This window comes from Eptatretus burgeri, chromosome 4 (assembly GCF_056783735.1).
Source record: "Eptatretus burgeri isolate ZD-2024b chromosome 4, Ebu_testis_v1, whole genome shotgun sequence".
Classification (NCBI taxonomy): Eukaryota; Metazoa; Chordata; class Myxini; order Myxiniformes; family Myxinidae; genus Eptatretus; species Eptatretus burgeri.
In genome coordinates this window covers 118,724,768-118,752,295 of record NC_140964.1, presented here as the reverse complement: position 1 = coordinate 118,752,295, position 27,528 = coordinate 118,724,768, and the positions used below count along the sequence as shown (strand labels likewise).

The 27,528-nt window shown below is 43.5% G+C and overlaps 2 protein-coding genes across 7 annotated transcripts in view; one reads left to right on the top strand and one right to left on the bottom strand.

Annotated features, from left to right (window-relative positions):
• LOC147028968 (MAP/microtubule affinity-regulating kinase 4-like) overlaps nt 1-8,510 on the bottom strand; it is a 39,283-nt gene extending 30,773 nt beyond the window's left edge. For 4 of the 6 annotated variants that reach the window (XM_085879852.1, XM_085879853.1, XM_085879854.1 and 1 more), the window contains exon 1: nt 2,782-3,653. In XM_085879852.1, coding sequence (XP_085735978.1) covers nt 2,782-3,297 — 516 coding nt within the window. In that variant the 5' untranslated portion in view covers nt 3,298-3,653. Of the gene's footprint in view, nt 1-2,781; nt 3,654-5,432; nt 5,705-5,842; nt 5,980-8,364 lie in introns of those variants that run through there. The other 2 variants (XM_085879856.1, XM_085879855.1) reach the window with 2 other exon arrangements.
• TPI1 (triosephosphate isomerase 1) overlaps nt 8,063-27,528 on the top strand; it is a 55,468-nt gene continuing 36,002 nt past the window's right edge. The window contains exons 1-3 of the mRNA XM_085879863.1: nt 8,063-8,315; nt 20,341-20,464; nt 20,602-20,686. Of these exons, the coding sequence (XP_085735989.1) occupies nt 8,204-8,315; nt 20,341-20,464; nt 20,602-20,686 (321 nt within the window). The 5' untranslated portion in view covers nt 8,063-8,203. The remainder of the gene's footprint in view (nt 8,316-20,340; nt 20,465-20,601; nt 20,687-27,528) is intronic.

Here is a 27,528-nt window from a genome sequence, read left to right as displayed (position 1 = left end):
GGAGGGACTGGGGCACTTGTCAGGATAGAAGGGAAAATGGATGGAGCAAAATACAGAAAAATCCGAGTGGAAAACCTGTTACCATCTGCAAGAAAGAAGAAATTGGGACGGGAGTTCACCTTTCAGCATGACAATGACCCGAACCACACAGCCAAAGCTACACTGGAGTGGATCAGTAAAAAAATATAAATGTCGTTGAATGACTCAGTCAGAGCCCCGAACTAAATCCAATCGAAAATCTGTGGCATGACTTGAAGATTGCTGTCCATCAACACACTCCACACAACTTGACTGAGCTTGAACAGTTTTTTACAGAAGAATGGGGAAATATTGCCCAATCAAGGTGTGCAAAGTTGGTAGAGACCAATCCAAACAGACTCACAACTGTAATTGCTGTTAAAGGTGCTTCCACCAAGTATTAACTCAGGGGGGAGGACACTTATCCAACCAAAATATTCGAGTTTTGTATTTTAATTAATTTTCTGAATTTTGTAGAATTTGTTTTTCACTTGGAAGTTGTGGGTTACGATGTGTAAACAAAGGTGGAAAAAGTCTGATTTGATGAAATTTAATTCCAGGATATAAGGCAACTTAAGGTGAAAATTTTGAAAGGGTGGTGTGGACTTTCTATTGTCACTCTGTGTGTGTGTATGTTTGTGTATATATATATATAGCCTGGTGTGTTGGCGCAGTGGTTAGGGCAGCGGCTTGGGATCCAAAAGGTCCTGAGTTCAAGCCCCGTTGGGCCACTGAATTAATACACCAGGGGGTTGACTCAGCCTGTCATCCTTCCGAGGTCGGCGAAATGAGTACCAGTGTACTGGGCCAGTGTATACCCCGGTTAAAATAGGTGTACCATATCCCTGTGTCGTAAGAGGCGACCAGGGTTGTGTCAGGAAGGGCATCCGGCGTAAAACATGTGCCAAATCACTATGCGGATCGGATGATCCGCTGTGGCGACCCGTAACGGGAGCAGCCGAAAGGAGAAGAAGAGAAGATATATATATATATATATATATATATATATATATATATATATATATATATATATATATATATATATATATATATATGTTAACAGACAGAATAATTTCCATTCCACATGAATAAATGATGTTATTCTGTGATCAAAGCTTTTTTTTAACCTCAATAAACAAATCCCCCAAAGAGGCATTTCCTTTCTTCTCAGAAACTACACAAGCAATTGTGATGAAACTTCATTTCAACCTTCATCACCCGTGATGTACCAAGGTTTGTTCATGACATTCAAAAAATTGTGGTTTGACGGTGTGTAAGGGGGGGGGGGTTGCTCCCCCAAAATAGGTATTTGCTTTCTTCTCTGTAACTACACACACAATTCCGATGAAACTTGACTCCAACCTTCATCACTCATGATGTAGCAAAGTTTGTTCACATCATAGAGACGATTGAGGTTAAAGGGGATTTACGGGTTGTGGTTTGCCCCCAAAATAGGTATTTGCTATAGCTTTGGTTCATTGGTACATTTTGCTTATTCCGTCCCACATGACTTTTGACTACCTCCTCAGTACCATTATTTTACCAGGTGAGCGATCAGCGTTATTGCCCCAATGTTTCTTACCTCCACCACGTAAGGTGAAGGAGGTGATGTTTTCACCCCTTTCTGTCTGTCTGTTTGCTTGTGTATAGGATATCTGAAAAAGTTGTGCACGGATATGGATGAAATTTTGTGGACAGTTTGGGAGTGTGACAAGGAAGAATTGATTGAATTTTGGTGAAGATCCAAATCCGGATCTGGATGTGGATACGACAATTTTTCAATCATTCTTCACCGTTGAGAGATTGGGCCAAAAACGATATAGTACTGTACAGCATGATATTTCAAAAATGTATTGGGCCCGATATGTTCTCGTGGATCAGGCATGACGTGTCGGAGGTACGCGCTCTACCGAGTGACCTTCTTGTTGTTATGATTACGTACTAGCAGATACCCGTCTACGACGGGTATGGGGGACAGGACGGATCACAATACTCGGTGACGGTACTTTCTTTGGATGTTTTGCGCCGCATTCAACAGCTCAGTTCATATCGGTGGTGTGTCTGGGTGTCCATGGTAGTGTTTGAGACCGGTCGCTTTAGATTGTTGGCCTTGACACATCGTGCCGGATGAGTAACACGAACGATTTGACATATTCATCGTTTCTATTTTACCTCCAACAACAGATTAACAACATGGCAGGATAAAAGTCGTAAATGCTGAGTTAAACTAACGTCCTGACCTCATGGACTTTGTTAAGTAAAGCACATCGTCTGGGACTGGGCCGTCGGTTTGCCGCTGAACTCTGCTGATTGTGACGTCATCGATTCCCTCTTGGAAAATTCTATCCATATTCGATTTTTTGAATCCGCAATCACCTGCGTAAATACATGGAACACATAATGTGAAGATTTCAGAAGTATGAACAGAATATGTTCAGAAAAAGTGTGTTAGAAGTTCCAGGTTTACGCCCATTATATGATGAGATGATGCAGTCTGTGGCTGCTGGTTGTATCATTGCTGGGAGTGTGGCTGTGCCACTGATGCAATGCCACCTGTTACCAGTAAGCTGGTATTCATTTTGCCAACCTCAGAAGGATGACAGGATGAGTCAACCCACCTGATGTTATTTCACGGCACGACAGGGGCTCAAACTTCAGGTCGTAAGATCTTAAGGCAGTCATCTTAAACCTGAACCGAACACCAATCTCATTGCATGAGTAAAAACGTATAAAATAGGTAACCATAAACAAAGTCTCACAAACCCTGAAGGGTGGAGCCAAAGGTGTTGAAGATGAGTAATTGTTCCCCAATCTCGATTCTGGAAGTGATGGAGATGAGCTGCTCCCACAGCTCAATTCTGGAAATGATGGAGATGAGTAATTGTTCCCCAATCTCGATTCTGGAAGTGACGGAGATGAGCTGCTCCCACAGCTCAATTCTGGAAATGATGGAGATGAGTAATTGTTCCCCAATCTCGATTCTGGAAGTGACGGAGATGAGCTGCTCCCACAGCTCAATTCTGGAAATGATGGAGATGAGTAATTGTTCCCCAATCTCGATTCTGGAAGTGACAGAGATGAGCTGCTCTCCCAGATTAATTCTGGAAGTGATGGAGATGAGGAATTGTTCCCAAAGCTCCACTGATGTCCCTCTCCAGAATTCCAATCCATTTCTCTTAATGAGCACAATTTAATCACAAGCAAAACACGAACCGAACAAAGCGCGTCTGCTCTAAAAGCTGCAAAGCAAATAATAACAAACTCTCTGTGACGTTTCATCACTATGGTTACAATTGCAGGTGAGATCACAATCCTATTGCGACATCATCAAAAAATTGATTTCTGTTATATGTTGGGATAATGGCAAACATCTATTAAAATACACATTGGGTAACCCAATCAAGGTCAGGTAATTTAAGACTTTTGCAAAACATGCAGAAAAATAAATTAATAAATAAGCAATTAAGCCATAAATATATGAAAAACAGTAGAAAGGAGAAAACAACACAAAAACAGCAGGATAGAGGGACAAACCTAGGGATACTGGTGTGGGGGGGGGAGGGGGAGAGGGGAAGATTGGTTTCATAGGGGGGAGGAGGGGTAGAGACTTGTTTGGGAGGTGGAAGAGGGAGACTGGTCTGGGAGGTGGGGTGGGGGGACTGGTCTGTGGTGGTGGAAGACTGGTCTGGGAGGTGGTGGGGGGAGACTGGTCTTGGAGGAGGGGGAGAGACTGGTCTGGGAGCGGGTGGGGAGAAATTGGTCTGACAGGGGGAAAGAGTCTGGTCTTGGTGGGTGGGGGGACTGGTCTGTGGTGGTGGAAGACTGGTCTGGGAGGTGGTGGGGGGAGGCAAAACTGGTGTGGGAGGTGGGGGTGGGGGAAAACTGGTCTGGGAGCAGGGGTCGAGACTGGTCTGGTCTGGCAGAGGGGTGGGGAAGACTGGTCTTGGCGAGGGAGGGGAGCTTGGTCTGAGATGGCGTGGAGAGATTGGTCTGGGTGTGGGGGGTGGGGGCAATGGACAAGTCCATTATGCTGTGGTAGTGGATCCTTCCATAATTCTGAAGGAGGGGGGGGTAAGACCAGTCCATTATCCTGTCGGGGAGAGGGATCATTCCATAATCCTTGGGGATGGACCAGTTCATTATCCTGGGGGAGGGGGTGTGGGTGGGGGGGGGGGCGGATGGACAGTTCCATAATCCGAAGCGTGGGGACGGATCTGTCCGCAATCCTGGGGAAATGGAGATGAACCAGTACGTTATCCTACCGGGGGGAGGGGGATGGACCTGTCAATTAACCAAAGTGGGGGATGGACCAGTACATTATCCTAGAGGGAGATGGACCAGTCCATAATCATCGGGTGGGGGAGGGTGGTGTGGGTGGATGGATCAGTGCATTATCCTGGGGGGGGGGTGGACCAGTCCATTATTCTGTGGGGGGTGGGGTGGGTGGATGGTTCCTACCCCCCCCAGGATAGTGGACCGGTCCATCACCTATCTCTCTCTCTCTCTCTCTCTCTCTCTCTCTCTCTCTCTCTCTCTCTCTCTCTCTCTCTCTCTCTCTCTCTCTCTCTCTCTCTCTCTCTCTCTCTCTCTCTCTCTCTCTCTCTCTCTCTCTCTCTCTCACACACTCCCCCTCTCACACTCTCTCTCTCTCTCTCTCTCCCCCTTTCTCTCTCTCCCCCTCTCTCTCTCTCCCCTTTCCTGCTCCTGCTCACTCCCACCGCTCCCTGCTCTCTCACCGATTTTGAGCCTTGAGCCTGCAATATCGTTGAAATAACACCAGGTGGGTTGACTCAACCTGTCATGCTTTCAAAGTCGGCAAAATGAGAACAGTACCCAGGGCTGGATTTAGGCATGGCCAAGCTGGGCAGTTGCCCAGGGGCCTCCACAACCAGGGGGCCTCCACATATTTCATGAAAAAAAAACATTGGAAGGAAAAATGTATTTGTGAGTGCCTGAATGGTAGTTGGTAGTTAGTGGAACAGATAGAAGATTTTTTTTGTATACCTTGCCGAGGCTCGTATGAGAGCGAACGCACAACGCACATCAAGGGGGGCATGAGACAGGAGGGGAGGGAGTGGGAAGGACAAAATAGTGGGGAACAGAGACATTTGGAGATCTGTGGAAGGGAGAGGGATGGGACGGGGAACATGGAGAAGAGAAGATGGATATTACAGGGACTTTCAGGAAGGAAAGCAGGGAATTTGAAGGAGGTGGGCTTGGGTAGAAAATTATCGGGGGTAGAAAAGATCGAGGATTTGGATGGGGGATGATAAGAGGTGGTGGTGAACAGCTGTTTTGAAAGCCTGGAGGGAAGAATGGGAATGGCTAGAGTGAGGGAGTTTATTCCAAAGGCGGGAAAAAAGAGGAATGAAAGAGTGAAGGTGAGCAGCGATTCGTGATTTTGGTAGTTTTACCAGAAGGGGGTTGTTGGCGGACCTTGAGCGCCCTGCGGAAATGTGGTGGCGACAAATCACAGAGAGAGCAGGGGGGAGCGAGGCTGGAGAGGAGACGGTAGAAGAGAGAAAGACCACCAAGCAACCTGCGGTGATTGAGTGAGAGGCCCAAAGACTCAGCCTCATTGCGGGAGATGCCAATGATCCGAAATGCCTTGGTTTCCACAGCGTGAAGCCGAGAAAGGTGGGAGGCAGGAGCACCAGCCCAGAGGGGAGAGCAGTACTCCATTAGGCTGCGGACAAAAGCTTTGTAAGTGGTTGTAAGATATGTAAGATATTCATCTTATCTCATTCTCTATTTTATATCGAAGTTCAGATTATTTGTTCTTGAAAAATATACTTTATGGATGACTGTAAATATGTCTTGTCACCTTTTTAGTATTCTGAGGTCGGGTGGGCCTCCACATGTCTAGATCCGGCCCTGCCAGTACCAGCTTACTGGTAATAGGGGCACTGCATCAGCGGCGCTGCCGCAGTTCCAGGAAAAGATGTAACCAGCGGCCACCAGCTGCATACGAAACAACAACATTACCCTTTGTCCGTGTTATTGTTTTAAATGAGAGCATCATCAACGGAGTCGTTTGATAACATGCTGATTGTGATACGCTTGCTCTGAGTATCTGGGAGGGGAAATCCCCCGTCATCTCCACCACAACGTTGTTTAAGTTCTGAAATTGAACTCAACCAAGACTTTGTCGTGGATATCATCATGTTCGTATGCCATTGATAACCATGTTCGTATGCCATTGATAACCATGTTCGTATGCCATTGATAACCATGTTCGTATGCCATTGATAACCATGTTCGTATGCCATTGATAACCATGTTCGTATGCCATTGATAACCATGTAAGTATGCCATTGATAACCATGTTCGTATGCCATTGATAACCATGTTCGTATGCCATTGATAACCATGTTCGTATGCCATTGATAACCATGTTCGTATGCCATTGATAACCATGTTCGTATGCCATTGATAACCATGTTCGTATGCCATTGATAACCATGTAAGTATGCCATTGATAACCATGTTCGTATGCCATTGATAACCATGTTCGTATGCCATTGATAACCATGTTCGTATGACATTGATAACAATGTTCGTATACCATTGATAACCATGTTCGTATACCATTGATAACCATGTTCGTATACCATTGATAACCATGTTCGTATACCATTGATAACCATGTTCATATACCATTGATAACCATGTTCGTATACCATTGATAACAATGTTCGTATACCATTGATAACCATGTTCGTATACCATTGATAACCATGTTCGTATGCCATTGATAACCATGTTCGTATGCCATTGATAACCATGTTCGTATGCCATTGATAACCATGTTCGTATGCCATTGATAACCATGTTCGTATGACATTGATAACCATGTTCGTATGCCATTGATAACCATGTTCGTATATTATTGATAACCATGTTCGTATGACATTGATAACCATGTTCGTATACCATTGATAACCATGTTCGTGTGACATTGATAACCATGTTCGTATACTATTGATAACCATGTTCGTGTACTATTGATAACCATGTTTGTATACCATTGATAACCATGTTCGTGTGACATTGATAACCATGTTCGTATACTATTGATAACCAGGTTCGTATGACATTTATAACCATGTTCGAATATCATTGATAACCATGTTCGTGTGACATTGATAACCATGTTCGTGTGACATTGATAACCATGTTCGTATGACATTGATAACCATGTTCGTATACCATTGATAACCATGTTCGTATAACCTTGATAACCATGTTAGTATACCATTGATAACCATGTTTGTATACCATTGATAACCATGTTAGTATACCATTGATAACCATGTTCGTGTGACATTGATAACTATGTTCGTATGACATTGATAACCATGTTCGTATAACATGGATAACCATGTTCGTATAACATTGATAACCATGTTCGTATACCATTGATAACCATGTTAGTATACCATTGATAACCATGTTCGTATACCATTGATAACCATGTTAGTATACCATTGATAACCATGTTCGTGTGCCATTGATAACTATGTTCGTGTGCCATTGATAACCATGTTCGTATACCCTTGATAACCATGTTAGTATACCATTGATAACCATGTTTGTATACCATTGATAACCATGTTAGTATACCATTGATAACCATGTTCGTGTGACATTGATAACTATGTTCGTATGACATTGATAACCATGTTCGTATAACATGGATAACCATGTTCGTATAACATTGATAACCATGTTCGTATACCATTGATAACCATGTTAGTATACCATTGATAACCATGTTCGTATACCATTGATAACCATGTTAGTATACCATTGATAACCATGTTCGTGTGCCATTGATAACTATGTTCGTGTGACATTGATAACCATGTTCGAAAAAAATTGATAACCATGTTCGTATACCATTGATAACCATGTTAGTATACCATGGATAACGATGCTAGTATAAAATTGTAATAGTTTAAGTATTTTATTGATCACATCGCTGTTTGTGACGTTCCAAATGTTATTTTCTATTTTTGATTCCGTCCTCCCACCAAACAGTGCGATGACGTCACGGCGTAACGCCCCGATCTCTTTGCACATGCGCGACGAGGCGCAGGTGGACATTAAAACCCTCGGACGGTTCACGTTCGTCCTGCTTTCCTTGTTCGCACGCTCCTAGAATAGTGATCCGAGGTTGAGCACCATGCCAGGCCGCAAATTTTTCGTTGGTGGGAATTGGAAGATGAACGGAGACAAGAAAAGCCTCGGCGCGCTCATCGAGACTCTCAACAAGGCGTCGCTGGACCCGAACACTGGTAGGTGGATTAACGGTAAACCCTTCCGTGGATAAATGATGCAACGCACACTGCTCCGTCCCGGGTGTGGCTCACGGCTCCGTCCCGGGTGTGGCTCACGGCTCCGTCCCGGGTCTGGCTCACGGCTCCGTCCCGGGTCTGGCTCACGGCTCCGTCCCGGGTCTGGCTCACGGCTCCGTCCCGGGTCTGGCTCACGGCTCGGTTCCGGGTTTGGCTCACGCTCGGTTCCGGGTCTGGCTCACGGCTCTGTTCCGGGTCTGGCTCACGGCTCTGTTCCGGGTCTGGCTCACGGCTCTCTTCCGGGTCTGGCTCACGGCTCTGTTCCGGGTCTGGCTCACGGCTCTGTTCCGGGTCTGGCTCACGGCTCTGTTCCAGGTCTGGCTCACGGCTCGGTTCCAGGTCTGGCTCACGGCTCGGCTCGTGTGCGTCGCTGTATGCCGATAACTTGATTTCGAGTGCTTTGTGGAAGTTAAATACTCGTGGTTAGATCGTTCACTGCGCCTAAGTCGGCAGTTCAACCCCCGACGAAAAGGATGAGTTCGAACAAAACACCATATGTTGGTAATCATAGCGGAATATGTGATTGGCCGAACGGCCTCCTGCGTTTAAGTTTCCCCTTTTTCGGAGCTCGTCATTTTAAATTATTAAAATAAAAACGTTTTGTATTAACTGAAACACGTTGTGACACGGTTGAGGTGCGTTCGGGGCCTTCAAATCGCACACTTCCCTCGAAGGTCAAATGGAAGGACGTGCACGATCCAACCGACCTCCCGAGGATCTTCTATACACCTTTTTTGGCTTCCCCCAGGCGGACGAGCTATTTTAAAGGCAGCCCGACCCCATGCCCGTTCACCAAGTCCACACCGTTCTTATTGCCAAATTTTATTACGATTATTGTTGATAATATTAATATATGCTTTGTTACAATGTTATTATTTTTAATTTATTTTGTACATAGAAAAGTCATGCTGTGGAAAGACCGATTGAGCTGCTCTATACACCTCAACGTGGCGTGCGTTTAAAACGTGGGAATTCTTCTGGGTTTTTTTGTTATTATTCGGCCTAATTAACTTGGGAGACGATGACCATCATTTTGGTGTATCGTACTCCACATCAGAAAGCTCCAGTAGAATTCCCGACAGAGAAACAACCATGCATACACCACTGTCATTGTGAAAGTAAACCGTGCCCCCCCCCCTTGTCCCGTCACTGCCCATTCTGGTGAATAATTATTTTGTTTATACCCTCCATTATCCTTAAACATCTTCATCAGACCTCCTTGCACTCATCTCCTTTCTAAAATATAAAGACTAGTCTCTTCCAGCCGTTCTTCATGCCTTGGTCTCACTATAGGCCCGGGATCAAGCTAGTTGCTCTTTGCTGTCCCCTCTGTATGGCAACTCTGTCCTTCCTCGGATGTGGTGACCATAGTTGTGCATGATATTCCAGGTGAGCCTCACTAAATTCCTATAGTATTGACACTCCCACCTTTGATGTACAATTTATCCCCCGATGAATATGTCCCAAAACCCGATTGGTTCTACATTTGCCACCATTGTTATCTGCATACCCCACTCTTCAACCTACCCCTTCTGCTGTCTGCCTTATCTCCTTCAAGCTTGATGCCATCTGTAAATTTGGAAAGCTTATTATTAACCCTCCTGTCCAAATCGTTGATGTAAATCAGGCCGACACTGGGACCGAAATGAAGAAGAAGAAAACTCTATTATCAAAGTCTTAAAAAAAATTGATGAAATGCCCTGAAACTCGAACTTATTCTATACCTTGTAATAAAGCCATGCTCCAAGTTTCAGTTGAATATGTTAAAGGGTATGGGAGAAAAACAAGCTCAAATGAGCTAAGATCCTCGTCCTCTTAATGATGACGTCATAAAAACGAATATGACGTCATTGTGATGTATCAGGTTTGCAGTAAATTATCTGTGCTAATGCCCGGCTTGATTCCCACAAACAAAATTCAAACAGCTTGCCTCGTTTCGGAGATAATGGTATAGGCGATTTCCATTAGCGGCGATATTATGACGTCAACTTTTTTACTAGGAAGAATTTCCAAAATCGGAGATGGTTACTGCCTGCGCGTGGGCTTTCTGCATATACATGGCAAGTTTCACGAAGATCCGATGAAAACTCGGTTGTGAAACAAAAAATGTCAAAAAATAGGAATGACGCAATATCAATTTTTATGACGTCATAATGATGTATCATATGTGCGGTAATTCATCTCTGCTCATGCCCTGTTCGATTCCCGCAAAGAGAATTCAAAAAGCTTGCCTCGTTTCGGAGATAATTTTTTCGGCGATTTCGATTCGCGGAGATATTTTGACGTCATAAATTTTTTTTCTAGGAAGAATTTTCAAAATCTGAGATGGTTTCTGTCTGCGCAGGGAATTTTACATATATGCCAAGTTTCAGGAAGTTTCGATGAAAACTGTAGGCTGTGAAACAAAAAAAGTCCACAAAAAGATGATGAAGAACAACGTGAGTAAGACTTGGAGATCCTCCATGAGGATCGAAAAATCTGGAAACGACAGACAGACAGACAGACAGACAGACAGACAGACAGACAGACAGACAGACAGACAGACAGACAGACAGACAGACAGACAGACAGACAGACAGACAGACAGACAGACAGACAGACAGACAGACCTCTAGTCCTCTCAGGTGATACCGGTGAGGGGCGGGGGGGGGGGCTAATAACTGTGTGATAACTGATCCCCTGAGGTACCCCACTACTTACACCCTCCAAATCGGATATCCTCCCAATCACAGCCACTCTTTGCTGCCTTGTCACCAAGTCGGTTTCCATTTGTCTACTTTTACCAGCCATTCCACAAGCCGTCATCTTGAGTGACAACTTCTTATGTGGTACCTTATCAAATTCCTTCTGAAAGGTGAGATTGTGCTCCATCCACTGTACTTTCCTCATCTGCCCAATCTGAAGCTCACTCATGGAACTCCAATATATTTGTTCAACATTATCTCCCTACAATAATCCATGCTGACTACAATTTTTTACTTATTTTGAACTTATTAAATTGGTTCCTTCACAGATTGAACATCACAGATCTTTCTCGGTGAACCAGTCTGTCCATTCGTTTGCTTCTATTTCCCTCCCTGTTTATTGCCACCACTACCCGGCAGTCATCAGCAAAAATGAGTTTCATTTTTCAAGTTTGGCAATGACTCAAACACCTTCGCTCCACCTAAAATAAAACTGATGGGTCTTTTGTTCTTCAATTCTTCTCTGGGACCTTTCTTTAAAAACCAAACGGTTACATTTTCTACCCTCCAAACCTCCGGTACCTGTCCCGACTCCAATGAGCTGTAAAAGCACAATTCCACCCAACGAAAAATACTGACTTGTTTGTTTAATAAAATGTATTTTATCCAAATGTGCACACTATTTTTGGCAATGTGCCGAGTAGAACAGAAATTTCAACAAAATTAAGTTTATGCGGAACGCCACACACTGGTTGAAGTGACGTCACAGCACCAGTAGACTTTGACTGAGCCACCACATTGCAACGCACCTCGCCGTAGCAATGGATTTTTCTCCTTGATTAGAACCGTATTCTTTTGAACCGGAATGCAGCGAAGCTGAGCTAAAGAGTGTTCTGAATGCATCTACTTCGGAAGAGCAACGTGACCATGTGGAGGAGGACACGGGCAGGGAAGGCTAAGAACGTTGCGACGTGAAGAAATGCCTGCAGTGTGGTTGCCAGGACGGGTATTTACGATACTGGACAATAAATTGAACAAAAATGACTTTTCTTTTGTACCTCCAGTTCCTGCAGTCAAGAATATGCTGAACCCGGACATTTTAGTTGTTCTTTTCATTAATTTCTTGAAGTGGGATGGGTCTGTGGAGTTGGTGCCAGATACTTTGCAGAACTCGTTTGTAACTTTAATTGGCTGGTGTTTGGTAATTACTGCATGAACAAAAGCTGGAACGTGTAGTAAAAGATTTGGAAGTGGATGTGGAGCTTCGCTGCCATTAATGGGCAGGTTATAACCAAAAGGAAACATCAATCTAATGTCACCTTTTTTGTTTTCTAACCATTCACACATTGTGCATAGCAGGGTTAAGCAATTTGTTCGCTCTGTCTGACATGATCGGAGAACTACTTGATTTCAATGGAATGTACGTACCGTTTTTTTTTTTTTTTTTCAATCATTGTTATGACTGCCTGGGTCTTCTCTGGGACCTTTCGAACCAGAGACCTCCCAGATTCAGACTGGCAATTCAAACCATTATGCCACTAAGTGTGGTTAAGGTTTCACACCTTCACCTCCCTACTTAAGTCTTTGCCAATTGTAGTATCCTTTGGCTTTACTGATGGAGGGGGGGGGGGTATTAATTTATTTTTTATTTCACAATTTTGCTCGAGGTTTTATTCATTTTTATTGGATTTTATTTCTTGCTGCAGAAGGTGTGGTCAATTTTATGAGTTGTCTTGTGGTGTTAACTTCCACTCTCACCAGATATGTATTCAAGATAGTTACATAACAAACCAATTAATTTGCATCTTATTCCAGATTGTGCCTCCGAGTTGCACTGCTTTTACTGATTTATTTTATTTTTTTTTTTTTTGGTTTAATTGTACGTGAAACTCGGGTGTGACACAATCTTGAACATATCTATACTTGCTGATCCTTCAAGTTTAGACAGTTTTTGAGACTCATGGAAGGGCAGACATGGGCAATGGATCAACAGATAATGGAGTTGTGGGACAATGCAAGGAGAGAAATTGGAGAAGGGTGAGAATGGTTTCCGTGGGTATAGTAAACTTCTTTTGTGGAAATGAGACCGAGACCGACCATGAGGTTACAGTGGGCAGTAGACTTAAAATCCTGTAGGAAATTGCTCTTCAGACGCGTACTCTTACGGACACTTACATAGTGTATAAAAGGATGGTGGTTCCTATTGAATTTAGATTCACAGAGGGGAGCAAGTGAAGGTTGACTTTAGATTTACTTTACTTCAATATGGACAACAATTTTTGCTGCATTGTATGTGAGATTTACTGCCATTTCTCGTCTCGTCTTCCCCACCACCCCCCCCCCCCCTTCAGATTTTATGATTATCGTTGACTGCTGTTTCAAATCCGTAACAGTCACCATCTTGGTTGAAACTGGAAACTGAGTTACCCAACTCTGTTCAGGTTCCCTGACCACTGCTACGTTGCACAAATAAGTTGAGCAATGATCTCCAGTGTGTCTCAGGCCACCCAGGCAAAGGCTAAACCTGGCTTTGAGTCATTGAGATTCGTGAACACAGTTGTGGAGATGTGAAGAAGTGGTGACATGACGTGTGTTGAAACGGCTCCAGTACACACACCACACATGGGATTAAATACCTTTGGAAATGAGCCTTCTTTGTAATACGGCACTTTTGAAATGGTGTAATCCACCCCAAAATGCTCTGCACACATGCACAGAAAGCTGAAATGTTTGGGGAGAAATAAAATGTATTGTCACGTGGCCAGGATAAGATGCTTTTAAAAAGCCAAAAATACTTGGAACGTATTTGGCCTTGTCTGGTGCAGTCTTTCGAAAGGGTTATGCCTCTGCACAATGATAGGCTCGGCATATTTTCTCAGCTCTGTAAACAGGCACCTCCTCGTACTGCAAACTCCAAACCAGGTGGTTCAGTGGAAGGCCCCAGCGGACAGACGTGTTCCACAACCTCACCTTTGTCTTTGTCTCTGTCTATAATCTGTCTCTGACAGAGTCACCAGGTCGAGGCCTCTCTTGACACTTTGGTGTGGACCGTGTCCAATGGGGATCGGCGGAGTGCTCATCACACTCCACATGTTGCATATATATATATATATATATATATATATATATATATATATATATATATATATATATATATATATATATATATATATATATATATATATATATATATATGTGTTTAGTTATGGAGCCACAAGAAAATTTTTGCATCTATTGGTAAAAGAAGTGTGTATGGTAGTTTGTTTGTTGTATCCACTGTCGATGCTAGAATTTACTAACAGTAAATGGGATGAACCCGTCACTTCTAAATCAAGGATATTTCTCGTATTCCTATATTTCTGTGAGTCAAATTTGCAATCAGGAACACAATTGCATTTAACAATCTTGGAATTGCCACTCTTTTGTTTAACGCTCGGCCGTGCCCTATGGGACAGATTGACCTGGCAGAGTTGTTTTCTTACTTTTTTCATAATTTTTTTTTGTATGACCTTGCACACTAGCATCAAATAAAGGGTTTTACACATTCCTGCATTTTTTTTTTTTTTTTTTTTCAGGATTGTTTGAAAAATGTCATTCATATGAAAAACCTTCACATTGATGCATTTGTGGGTCAGATAGACCCGAGTATTCATTAACCTATATTTTGCTCTCACAAAACGTATTTTTACACATGACCTTTTCATATATGTTTAGAACAAAGTGTAATGCATATTCTTTTGTTTTGTTTTTGCTTTGTCTTTCAGCATCACGAGAAAATGTATTTTAAAAAATGCAATACCCCCGCGAATGCATTCACGGGTCAGATTGATCTGGCAGGGTTTTTGTTTCCCTACAATTTTGTTATGAAAACGTTTTCATCTGTGATCTTTCATGCATGCTTCGAGTAAAGGGTAATTCATAATCCTGTATGAGTGTTTTGGTTTATTTCCAATCAAGATCATGGGAAATTCCACTACAACAATGCAGTAGTGACTAATTTAGCCCCAGGCTATGCAAAAAAATTGTTTTGCTATAATTTTAATTTGAAGTTTTTATTTATTTATTTATATATACATGATCTTTCATGTCTGCTTAGAATAAACATTAATACATATAACTGTGTGTTTTGTTTTCTTGTCTTTCAGGGTCGTGAGGAAAAAAATATTTTCAAACACAATACCCCCTTGAATGCATTCGTGAGTCAGATTGACCCAGAAAGATTATTCGTTTCACTATAACTGTTACAAAAACATTTTATGCATGATCATTCATATATGGTTCAAATAAAGGATAATGCATATACCTGTCTTAATTTTATTTTATTTTTGCCTTTCGGTATTGAAGGGAAATAGCACTGACTGCACCTTTGCAAGCTATCTTGGGTCATTTCACAGGACAATTACCACAAACTTGTGCTATCAATTCCCTTCAATCATGAAAGACAAAAAAAAAAAAACACAAACACAGTTATATGTATTACTCTTTATTCTAAGCAGACATGAAAGATCATGTATCAAAAAAAACCAACTTCAAAACAATTTTTTTTGCCTATACTAGCCTGGGGCTAAATTAGTCACCACTGCATTCATTGTTGTCATGGAATTTCCCTTGATCCTGATTGGAAAAAGAAAACACTCATCCAGGATTATGAATTGCCCTTTATTCGAAGCATGCTTGAAAGATCATAGATAAAAACGTTTTTATAACAAAATTATAGGGAAACAAAAACCCTGCCGGATCAATCTGACCCATGAATGTATTCGTGGGGGTATTGCATTTTAAAAATAACTTTCCTCGTGATCCTGAAAGACAAAGCAAAAACAAAACGCACATAGGAATATGCATTGCACTTTGTTCTAAACATATATGAAAGGTCATGTGTAAAAATGTTTTGTTAGAGTGAAATATAGGTTAATGAATACTCGGGTCCATCTGATCCACGAATGCATCAACGTGGTTTTATTTTATTTTATTTTATTATTATTTTTTTTTTTCATATGAAATTTTTAATGGCATTTTTTCGAACAATCCCCCCCCCCAAAAAAAAATAAAAATAAAATAAACAGGAATGTGTAAAACCATTTATTTGGTGCATGCGTGAAAGATCATACAAAAATTTTTTTTATTAAAAAAGTTGCAGGAAAACAAAAATCATGGCGGGATAATATGACACACAAAATGCATCCAAAGAGGGGAGGGAGGAGGGGAAGGAAGAATAAATAACAAAAAACATTACATACTAAAAGATTACACCTCGATGCATAAAATAATAAAGATAATGACATTTGCTTTTTTCATTTATACAAAAATAACGGTCTGACAAAACCAGGGTCAATCTGACCCACGAATGCATTAACGCGAAGTTTTTAAAAGTTGCATCGTAGACCGAAAATTATCTTCGAAAGATTATATTGATTGCATTTCTCCCGAGCAACAGCAAGTGAAATGTGCCCTGAAAGCCAAACCGAAACACACACACACACACACACACACACACACACACACACACACACACACACACACACACACACACACACACACACACACACACACACACACACACACACACACACACACACACACACACACACACACACACACACACACACACACACACACACACAGTGCAAAACGGCCTCATTTAGCATTTATATATTTCGAAAGTGACGTATTGACTACGACATGGTCAGTCTGATTGAGGAACTGCTGCGTTGCAAGGATAAGGAGTTGAAGCAATCAAAAGTGCACACACAGTTCATTGCATAAAAATTAAAAAACGACAGCAAATAGTTGTGGGGATGTACTTCAGGAAGTTGATGGTGCAGCACTACACCACCCACAAAATGGCTGTGGCTATGAAACTGGTTAAGGTGTAAAATGATCCTTTATTTATTTATTTTTAAAGGCTTTGGCATGAGGTTGGTGCAAGGTTCGTTTACAGTTTGGAATGAAGGGCTTCACGTAAATATATCTGAACATGATTGAGCCATTTACCATTTGTTTTATTGAATTCAGTTTGACAAATTTGTGTTTGCTGCCAATAGGTTGTTGCCTTGGTCTCTCTCTTGCTATCTTTCAAAGTGGTGAAGGCAAATTAAACGACAAGTTGGCTTTTCATATTTTTCTGGACTTTTCTCTGTCTTTTAAAAAATTATTTTAAATGGCAGTCTGATTTACCATGCTGATAAGAGTGCATGCAAAAGGTAGTTACTGAAATGAAACGAAGATCGTGATACCCTCTTTCACCATCCTGCTATGTGCACTATGCCATGGCAAGTGTGATGGGCAGAGCTAATTTGAGCATATGGTATTCTGAGTCTTGAAATGTCACCCCTCCTGAGTCGACGTCGTTGACATTCTTGAGGGGTCGAGTTTTCAAATACGCTGAAGCTCGAATAATTAGATTGTGTGTTTGTCTGTGTTGTGTGTTTGTGTGCGTACAAAAATTTATAGACAAGAGGTCGAAGTGAATGAAAATCCCTCGTTAATCTTATGGCAGTCCAACGTGTGCTGATTCTGAAGAATAACCTTTTTTGTTTATGCTTTTGACTGTCCGTGGTGCTGAAATGGAGAAAAATACTCTTGTCGACTCCCATCTGACTTCAATGTACGAATGTCCGGTAAGATTGACTTTTCGAGCAACCGGCTTGAGGAACTGTGCTTCCGCTTCAAACATTGGGCAAGTGGTCATGGAACCGTTTGCCCAGTCTTTGCTCGATCTCACCAATAAAATCTTGCAGAGAGTATACGTGATTCCGATACAATTGCATCGTTACCCTCCCCGTGTCGTACCAAAACCTTTGAATAATGGTTCGTACTGCTTCCTTGCTCTGATTCTCAGCATTTAAAGGATAGAGCAAGGACAAGCCCCATAGGTTGGCATCCATAGGGAGGAGGAAATTCCTCCTTAATTCCCCCATGAAGTGTGAAGAGAAAGCAACGTGTATCGTCATAGAAGAGTGCTCTGTGAAGTGATGTCACTACACCCAAGCTCAGTGGCTGTTTTTGTCCGAAGACCAGTCATGCATCATCTTGTCTTCATGGTATATGAATATGTGTGATTTGTGTTGCTGAGAGTCCTCCACAACCCTTAGAGCTTCTCCAAGCCAAAATATAAACTGGTTTGGGATGCCTTTTCTTTGCGTGGTATTTATTGATTATTTTGTCCATCTTTTCTTTTCTTGTTTTTTATTTTTTTATTTAAAAAAAAAAACTTTTATAAATGCTAAACCATCATCAATTATTCCTCGCTGCAAGTTTGAAAAATAAAATGCAGGGGCAATGTTTGTTTGGATTGAGATGGAGTCATCATGTTGCGTCGCACCTCATAGATTTATTTGTACTGTATCATGAATGTGAAGGGCTGGCAGGATGGCCTAGATGTACACAATATGCTATCTTGCCTGGGTTTGAATCCTGAACCAGCTATAAACTGTCCTGGTGTTTCACAAGCAGGATGATTCATCAGTGTGTGTGCCATCTCTTGGATGGACGCTAAATGGGTGTCCCATCAGCCGGCATTCGCTGGTGGATGTTAAAAATCCCATGGTGTCCGTCGTGAAGAGTAGGCGAGCTATTGCTGGCACCATGAACAAATAACAAACTCCTGCCATAACCATCAGCGACACAACCGTGCCCTCAGCCAATGATGCTACCCCGCAGCCTTGTGCTACATATTAAGGATTCAGCGGTGGTGAGATTCGGACGAGTGCGTCAATCACTGTCCGTAACCAGTTTGGGTTTTCACATCCTACTCTCGGCAGCCAAATGTTATAACGGTTATAACGTTGGACCACAGGGTTGTAACGGATAAATGGACCACAGGATAAATGCAGGGTTATAACGCCGGCTGGTTCGGCACAGGCCTCGGGTCACGCGTCTTAAATCTCGATACCAACGTACCCCTGGACCTTACCAGTTGGGGAAATAGACCCCGGTTACAGATTGGTTTTGTCAGAGACCGAGTGGTTTTTATATCCAAATCGAGCGGATCGTTCCTCGGCGTGGAACAAATTAATTCAAAGCGGCAACTTCATACGAATCAGCCAGATTTATTGGGGACGTCAGGGAACACGACACAAGCAAAGCATTCACGACAATGTTGTAATTAATCTTTAACCCATTCTTAACTAGGGAGCTAAGGATTACGGGTTTCGAAGGGGACCCTAACGAGATACCCTTAAACAACATGCAGACAAGACACAGAGTACTTGGTGATGCTTCATGGACGAGAGGAAAACTATCAAAAGCACGGATGTGGCTCGTGACAAGCTGATGTCCATGGATTCGAGCCCCAAGCTCGAGCACGCCGCGTGGAAAAATGGCGCTCGTCTATGTGTCGCAGCCCTCATGCACGCAGCATCGGCGCGTTCAAACCCCGCGAGGTCGACTGCACCAGACCGAAAGATCCACGGTGGTATCCTCCAGCTGGCTTTTCACAAGGTCCAGCATACAAGTCCAGGCCTGGTCTGTTCACCAGACAAGGCCAAATCGAGGTGTTGGGCTCCGCAGGCTGGGTCCGTGCCCGAGGAGGCACCGCCGGCCAAAACCACTCCACAAAGTCGATCGCCCGACTCCCACGAGTCGCTTCTCATCCAGCCGAGGGAAGACAGACCTCATGCAGTCGTTTCCCTGCCTTTCTTTCGGCTCGCTCCTCACGAAAAACCCATCGCGCCACCTCAGTGCTCAGTTTCACCACCGCCTTCCCCGGCGCTCCTGCAGTCTTTTTCTTCACTCGCTCGCCTCAAAACCGACTGGCTCGTCCCTTCAGTTTCATTTCCTTCTCTAGGCCACTCCCCCTCTCAGCGCTGGGCGGGGACTATTGTCCGGAGAGAGGAAGGAAGGAAGAAGAAGCTCTCGGTCCACCACCAATGTACCAACGATGAACAGCCTCTTTCATCTCCCGACACACATGTAGCGTCCATTTACCGAACAACCTGGCTAAACATGCATTTAATGGGGGATCTGGGCTAATCCTATATTTGATAACACACTAAGGACCATTTCCGCAACAATATGAATGTGAAGTTTTTAATACTTTTTTTTTTATGAGTGGAAGTTTGACATCTTTAATACAGAGCATTTGGCACGAAGGCATAATGTTTGTTTGGGTCTTGAATTTTGACATCTTGCACTATCGATTTGCATTTTCTACTTTGTGTAATTAACGTCTGTTTGCTTCTAAAGTGTGAACCGGAAAAGCAATGTGATTTGATTCTGTATGTGGCACGTTGTCACTTGAAACTTACGGCTTGTCTCCTCCTTGTCACCATGATCCACAGAGGTCGTCTGCGGCGCCCCTTCGATCTACATTGATTTTGCTCGTCAAAAGCTGAATGATAAAATCGGCGTGTCTGCACAGAATTGTTACAAAGTTGCCAAAGGAGCCTTCACAGCGGAAATCAGGTACTGTTGGTAGTGCAGTACAAGGTGATTCAAGACTTGTCATCTATGACCGACGGCTTGATGTTTGTTCGTCTTGAACACACTGAGCCGTGACATCTTGACCCGTGTTGTGGCACGTTTGTTTGGTTCATTCACAGCCCTGCCATGATCAAAGATTGCGGAGCTTCCTGGGTCATTCTTGGGCACTCGGAGCGCCGGCATGTCTTTGGAGAGACCAATGAGGTATCAAACTTGATGATTGGAGTTGAGTTATTGATATATATATATATATATTGTTCAGAAAGCTCTGCCTCCATACCATTATTTCTGCTTCCTCTTCCTTTTCCTTCCTTCTCTCCTTCCTTCCCCTTCTTCCTTTTTTCCTTATTACAGCACGGCGACATCGCGCTGTTATATAATTGGCTATTCTGTCCTGTGTCTTCTGTCACACTTATGGCCGCGTACGTCCCTTTGATCTGAGGGCAATAAATAGAAATTTGTCTAATGTCACAACTCTTCCCATCCTGCATGCTAATTCACCGTGTCTACATTTAAATTTTATAACTGCAAAATTGTTTCATCATTCTTAACCTAAACTTTTACTGCCTCCAGCGGCGCGATATCGAAGTATTCGCTTCTTGTTCTACTTTATTTTATTTTTTTAATTTTTTTTTTTAAACCTTTGATTATTATAGTGTCCCTTGACTTTAACGCTGTTGCTCCTTTCATTGTTCAAACTCCCTATGCGAGTAAAACGTCTATTCTCAAATTGTTCCTTGAGTTTCATCTTGATTGCTTCAATCATTTGGCAAATGTCAATTTGAGTGATAGTTGCTGGGGGCTTGGGAGGAGAGGGGGAGGTCTGAGCTGTACAGTGTGATGCTCCAGCTGCTTTGAAACCAGTCATGAATGGAGGGATGTGTGCGAAAGGCAGGCCTTGTGCGCAGACCAGTGTATTGATGGAGATGCGTTCCTTTTTGTACAGCAACCCTCTATGTTTGTGTTTATCTTTGATCAGACTGCTACGATATTTGCATGTGTGCTATAATATTCCCCCGTGATTGCACTTTTCTGAAGCTGATCGTCGATTTGCAGGATTAGTATTGCTGTTAATCGTGCATGCTGAAGTATCAGGTGACGCGTCTGGCTGCGACCTTGGACATGCTTTATTATCTCCATGGATGATGGTGAAAATGTTGCCTTGAGAAATTTCAAGTTCTGTATATTTATTGAAGATCCTTCTTAATCGACTTGAGCAAAGGTTAATTGGTTTGGGACATCTGCTGGTCATCCTGACCTGATGTATTTTTAAACGACTTGTATCCACATTTGTAGACAGCTGCCCATTTGGCTAATTATAGAATACTAGCAAAAGCACCCATCATCTCCAGTGATCAATTTAAATATCAATTTCAAATATCAATTTAAATTATTTCATGGACTTTAAAAAAGGTTAATTGTGTTGCACTCAAAAAAATACGTCCTTTTCAATTTGAGACCAATTGGTCATCCTGTTTGCCAAAAATTGCTGAATTGGTCACTTTGGCCTTTATTTGTGGCCTCAAAATGGTCTCTGTGGACATGGCCACCACATAGCTCGTGTTACTTTCTGTGCAAGTTTGTATCTGTACCCCGAGGATGGAATTTATAGCTTTCAAGATATGACCATGCAAACAGACATATATATATATATATATATATATATATATATATATATATATATATATATATATATATATATATATATATATATATATATATATATATATATATAATATATATTGTTGTGGATTCGCGGCCACGTAACTCGAATCGCGGCACGTCGCCCACCGGACGGACAATCCCATCGTGACCCTCTCGGACTAACGCCGGGAACTAGTCACGGGTGGGCCTTTCGGCCTCACCACAATCGTGCCAATCGGCCCCCCGCGTGGGATAGGGTTGCTCGCCAAATTCGACCTACCTAAGTACCCACACGGAGGGTAGACCGGGCGATCGCACCTCGCCACAGGTCGACTTCGGACACGGGCCACTTTAAGCGACCCGTTCCGTACTATCGGGATAACCGAGCGGTGTTATCGTCAACCTCGACGGTTCGATTAATTATTGGGCGTATTTAGCCCACGACCAACCCTTTACGTGAAGTAAGATGGAGATTCAATAAAAGAAAAGACGAAGCGAAACGGGAAAAACACTTCAACATAAAGCACATTTATTCCGCGGCAAACGGAAAGCACACATATACAATCACACAATTATGCACCAAAAGCAAATGTAAAAGTAACGCGACAATTCTGCACAAAAAGCAAATGCAACAAAAGAAACACAATGCAGATCTACTACCGACTACCGAGCACACGGCAACACTTATACAGTTTTACTTCACAGACGGCGCCGCCAACACATATACTCAAAGCAAGAGAAAAAGGAAGGGGCCACCCTCAACGATGAGGGGGCAGACGGGCCTGGGGCCGAGACCGCGTCGAGCCTACCCGTCTGGTGATGAGCCGCAAAATGGCGGCGGCGCCCCGACTCCGCGGGCCTCGCTGACACTGCCTGGAATGGGGTGGGAACGGGGCCCCCTTCTCACACTATCTCAGCGCGGGGGGAAACAGGGGGGGGGTTGTTGATGCTCGGGGGAAAGAGGATATCTGGCTGGCTTGGGTCCCGCGACGAGCGACTCCACTGCGACCTCGACCGCGTTACCGGCCTCCCCTCTCCGCAGCTCCCCGACTCTGACACGAGCGCAGACCTCCACAAAGCTTCTTGGCTTCTCCAGCCTCTCCGGACCCCGACAGACACTCTCTCGACTGATTTCGCCGCCGCCACAACTCTCCAACTCTTTCCTCTTCTCAACTCTTCAACTCTTCCCAACTGCTCAACTCTTCAACTCTTCCCAACTGCGATTCGCTCCACGCTCGGCGCTTTATAGTGCGACAGGAGAAATCATATGCAGATTTTTGGATCAGGAACGGCTCGGGGGCGGAGCCACGCTCCCCATTGGACAGAGGAAAAGTGGGCGTGAATCATTCTTGATCCGATTTCTCGGAAAGGCTGGTGTTTTTGCACCTGCTGCTCGGTGCGCGCCCTGTACGAGTCCAGGATCGGTGCCCACAAGCGGCGCGGGAATGGCGGTGATGCGATGGTTGCGAGAGCGAGATGTGACGGTAAAGGTCGTGGCTGTTGGCGTTGTTGTTGTGAAGCGGCGTTGCGGTTGGTGGTTGTTGTGTGATGGCTGTTGAGACGTGGTTGGTGGTGGTTGTGGTGGTAGTAATGGCGGTTGGTCCAAAATAAAGATAGTAAAAGAAAAACGGCTATCTAAAAGGGTCGCGGCCCGAATGAATGACATTTATTCCCTCTAAACAACGGGTTTGGGCCTAACTACACATATACTTAGAGATATCTCACCTACGGGACCTGAATGGTGGTTTGCGAATTTCGTCAACCACAACAATATATATATATATATATATATATATATATATATATATATATATATATATATATATATATATATATATATATATATATATATATATATATATATATATATAGATAGTCACCATACATTCGTAGATATTGTTGTTTATTTTTGCAGATTTACATCTTCACAAAGATACTTCACTTCTTTGTATTAATAAAAAACAAATTTATGCATCAATAAATTTGCGTAAAATCCATCTATTTTAAGTAATTTTTGCATCCAAAGTCTAGGCTCATTGAGGGGCTACAGAACAAAGTCGAAAGCGGTGAGAGACTCCAACAGCAGGGTAACGGGACACTTGGAGGAAAAATGGACAAGGAGAAGAATGAGAGCAGGGGTATGTGAGGCAGGATTGCCAGCTCAAATTCATAGCTTAGTTCATCAAGCTGCTGATGAAGGCTGGGTACATTGATGGAAGTTTGGGTTTGCCAAATAAATGGTTTGTTTTTTTTTTACAAGGAATTGAGGTGCAGGAGGAGGCCAATCGACCCATCATGCCTGTGCCACACCAATACCAGATTTAATCAATCCATTGATGCCCTTTCCCTTCCTGTGCAGCCTTTTGGTTGATATAATGGTACTCATTTCGCCGATCTCGGAAGGATGACAGGCTAAGTCAACCCCCTGGTGTTAATTCAGCGTAAAAAACGGGGCTTGAACTCAGGACCCTAGAATGCCAAGCCACCACTCTAACCACGAAGCCAACACCAGATTTTAATCCAGCTGCTTTGTTTTATTTTTCAAGATGAATCTGAGCAGATTGTGAGGCCCACAAGTTTGTGGGAAGTAGATGGGAGGATTTGCCAGAGGGTGAGTGAGATTTGTCAGAATTGGGATACATTTCAACTCTTGGACTTGGTCCTCTTTCTATCAATGTCAGTTGAGAGGAAAGGGGTTTCTGCCTACCTGCCCGTCTGAAAGATGAAGGATACTAGAATGGTTAAGGTGGCTGGTTTAAGATCCCCGAGTCTTGAGTTCAACCCCCTTTCAGGCCGTTGAATTAACACCAGGTAGGGTTGACTCAGACTGTCATCCTTCCGAGGTTGGTGGAATGAGTACCAGTGTACTGGTAACGGGCATTGCATCAGCGGCACAGCCATGCCTCCAGAAAATGATGTTACTCGCAGCATTGTGCTGCACACGGAGGAGGAGGAGGAGGAGAAGGAGAAGGAGATGGAGAATTTTTCAGGGCATTAGAAAATTTATTGTTGAAGATTAATGGAACTCATCCCAAGACACTGCTTTGTGCTGCTCCAGTTTTGACAGGGATAGGATCCTAACAAGAGCCATTTGCTCACTGAGATTGAAGGAAGTTGGTAAGCCATGAAAGATTGTGGCCTTGGATGCTGTAGGCTGAGATCTTTGAGAGCAAGGTGTCGTGCCAGACTGTCAAATGCTCAAAATATCTCCAGAGTGATGATCCTGATCTCTTATGTGAGATTCAGAGCCTCCATCTCTTGGTTGGAGAGCGAAGGCGGCATATCCAGGGTAGAGTGACCATGTCAGAGACCAAACTGGTGGTCTGAGACATGATGTAGCATGACATTATCAGGCATTGTATGCAAGTGTATTGTATACTCAAACGATAAGCGATGTCAAACCAAATGAACTATTGGCATATATTGAGCACAAATGTCCACTTTTGCAATGAGTATAAGACCATGGCTTTAGAGTGAAACAGATACCCCATTGGTTTAACTTTTAAACATTTGTCCCATTGGAGAATCCAAAGCAAGATGCAAATTTCAGACGATTAAAATATCTCTCTTCAATTTTACCTTCCTTTGTTAGGAAAGTCAATGAGTAATTTCAAGTGTAGCACAAGTAACTGTTTTCCTTTTACAAGACGCAAAGGCGCTCCCGAGTCTCCGACATTTGATTAATGGCGTGTTGCGTTTTAACCGCACCATGTTTGTGGACGCCCGCGTGCGTAGTTCTCCAGCTTGTATCGGACTACGTGTGCTTTGGGCAATTCGTAGCTTGCGTTTGTAAGAATGATCTGTCCTCGATTTTTAGCAGCCAGCTCGCCCATGCAGGCTGTAATGTGTGCACACTTGTTTATTACTCTTTTGGCTTCATCAGCACCGAGTTAGTTAGTTAGTTCACATGCAGCACAAATCTGTGGGGCAGCATCATTCGCTAATGATGTGGCTATGCTGCTGATGCAATGCCCTCTGCTGGTTAGGACAGGAATTTGGAATTTGTTAATGGTGCCGGCTACAGCTTGCTTCCTCTTCCTGGCGGACACCATGGAGTCTTTTTAACATCGTCAATTAATGCTGGCAGATGGGACGTCCATCCGAGGGATGGAACACCGAGTTGATGTTCCACCAATGATGACGCTCCCCTGGCTTGAGAGAACCTCGTGGCGCTACATTCTCAGGTTCAATTGCCACATGCTCTCCTACATAATTAGTCTATCCTTTAACTCTCGTGAAAAAGCAAACTTCCATCGGCTAATAAAATAATTGCCAGTGTTTTGTAATTTGGTTGATGAAAAGGTGAGAACAGTTGTGATGTAGATAGATAGAGATATTGAAAACTCTCAAGAGGGGAAAAAACTGGAAATTTGGGTGGGGGTTAACAGGGGTAGAAAAGGTCATGGTTTTGGATCGGGGATGACCTGAGATGATGCTGAACAGCTGTCTTGAATACCTGGAGTGAAGAATGAGATTGAAGAGCAGGTGGGGGAGAAAAAAAATGAATGAATGAATGAGTGTAGGTGAGCAGTGATCCTGCATTTGGTGGTTTCACCATCAAGGTGTTGATGGTGCACAGTGTGCACCCTGCAGAAACTCAGGTGGTGGAAAGTATGGAAATGGAGTGTGCGCTTAGAACTCGTCCTACCGATTTGTCTCCCACCATTGGCCGATTGTAAATATCAGCAAGATGTATCTCCATGAGATAGGATAGCTGCTGTCTCTACAACACAAGAGATAAACTTTTTAGAATTTGCGCTTGCCTCGTCAATGGTGCCAGAGGGTGAGTGAGATTTGTCAGAATTGAGATACATTTCAACTCTTGGACTCGGTCCTCTTTCTATCAATGTCAGTTGAGAGGAAAGGGTGGAGGAGCTACTTGTGAGCCAACGGCCATCCATATCTAGTGCCCAACTGTGTCTGCGGACGTCCTCCTGCAGTTGGGTTACTTCTTCTTATTAGGAGGTTGGTGGCAGGATTTGCACTCCGGCCACCGTAAAACCCTTCATTCCGCAAAACGCAAAAAAATCTGAAAACCCACTCCATGGGAGTACTTCCTGTGCAGCTTCCCTTCACAGGGCAGCTCACCGGATGACGGGATTGGGGCAAAGCCTTCGGGACCCCCAATCTTTGATGATAGGAGGGAAACCATGGGGTAACATCCCTGGGTCAGATTGCGGGAGAGTGTGTCGGAGTGGTGCTGAGGTGTCGTCCACCAGACGGCGGTCTCCTTGGGTTAACCTTAGGCGGTCCCTTCGGGTGGGTGCCTGGAATGTCCTATCCCTAAGAGAGGATGATCACCTGTCTCTGTTATCATCTGAGCTCAAGCGTTTGGACATTGGGATTGCAGCTCCCTCTGAGGTTCGGAGACCGGATTGCGGCGAGATAATGGTGGGTGGTTA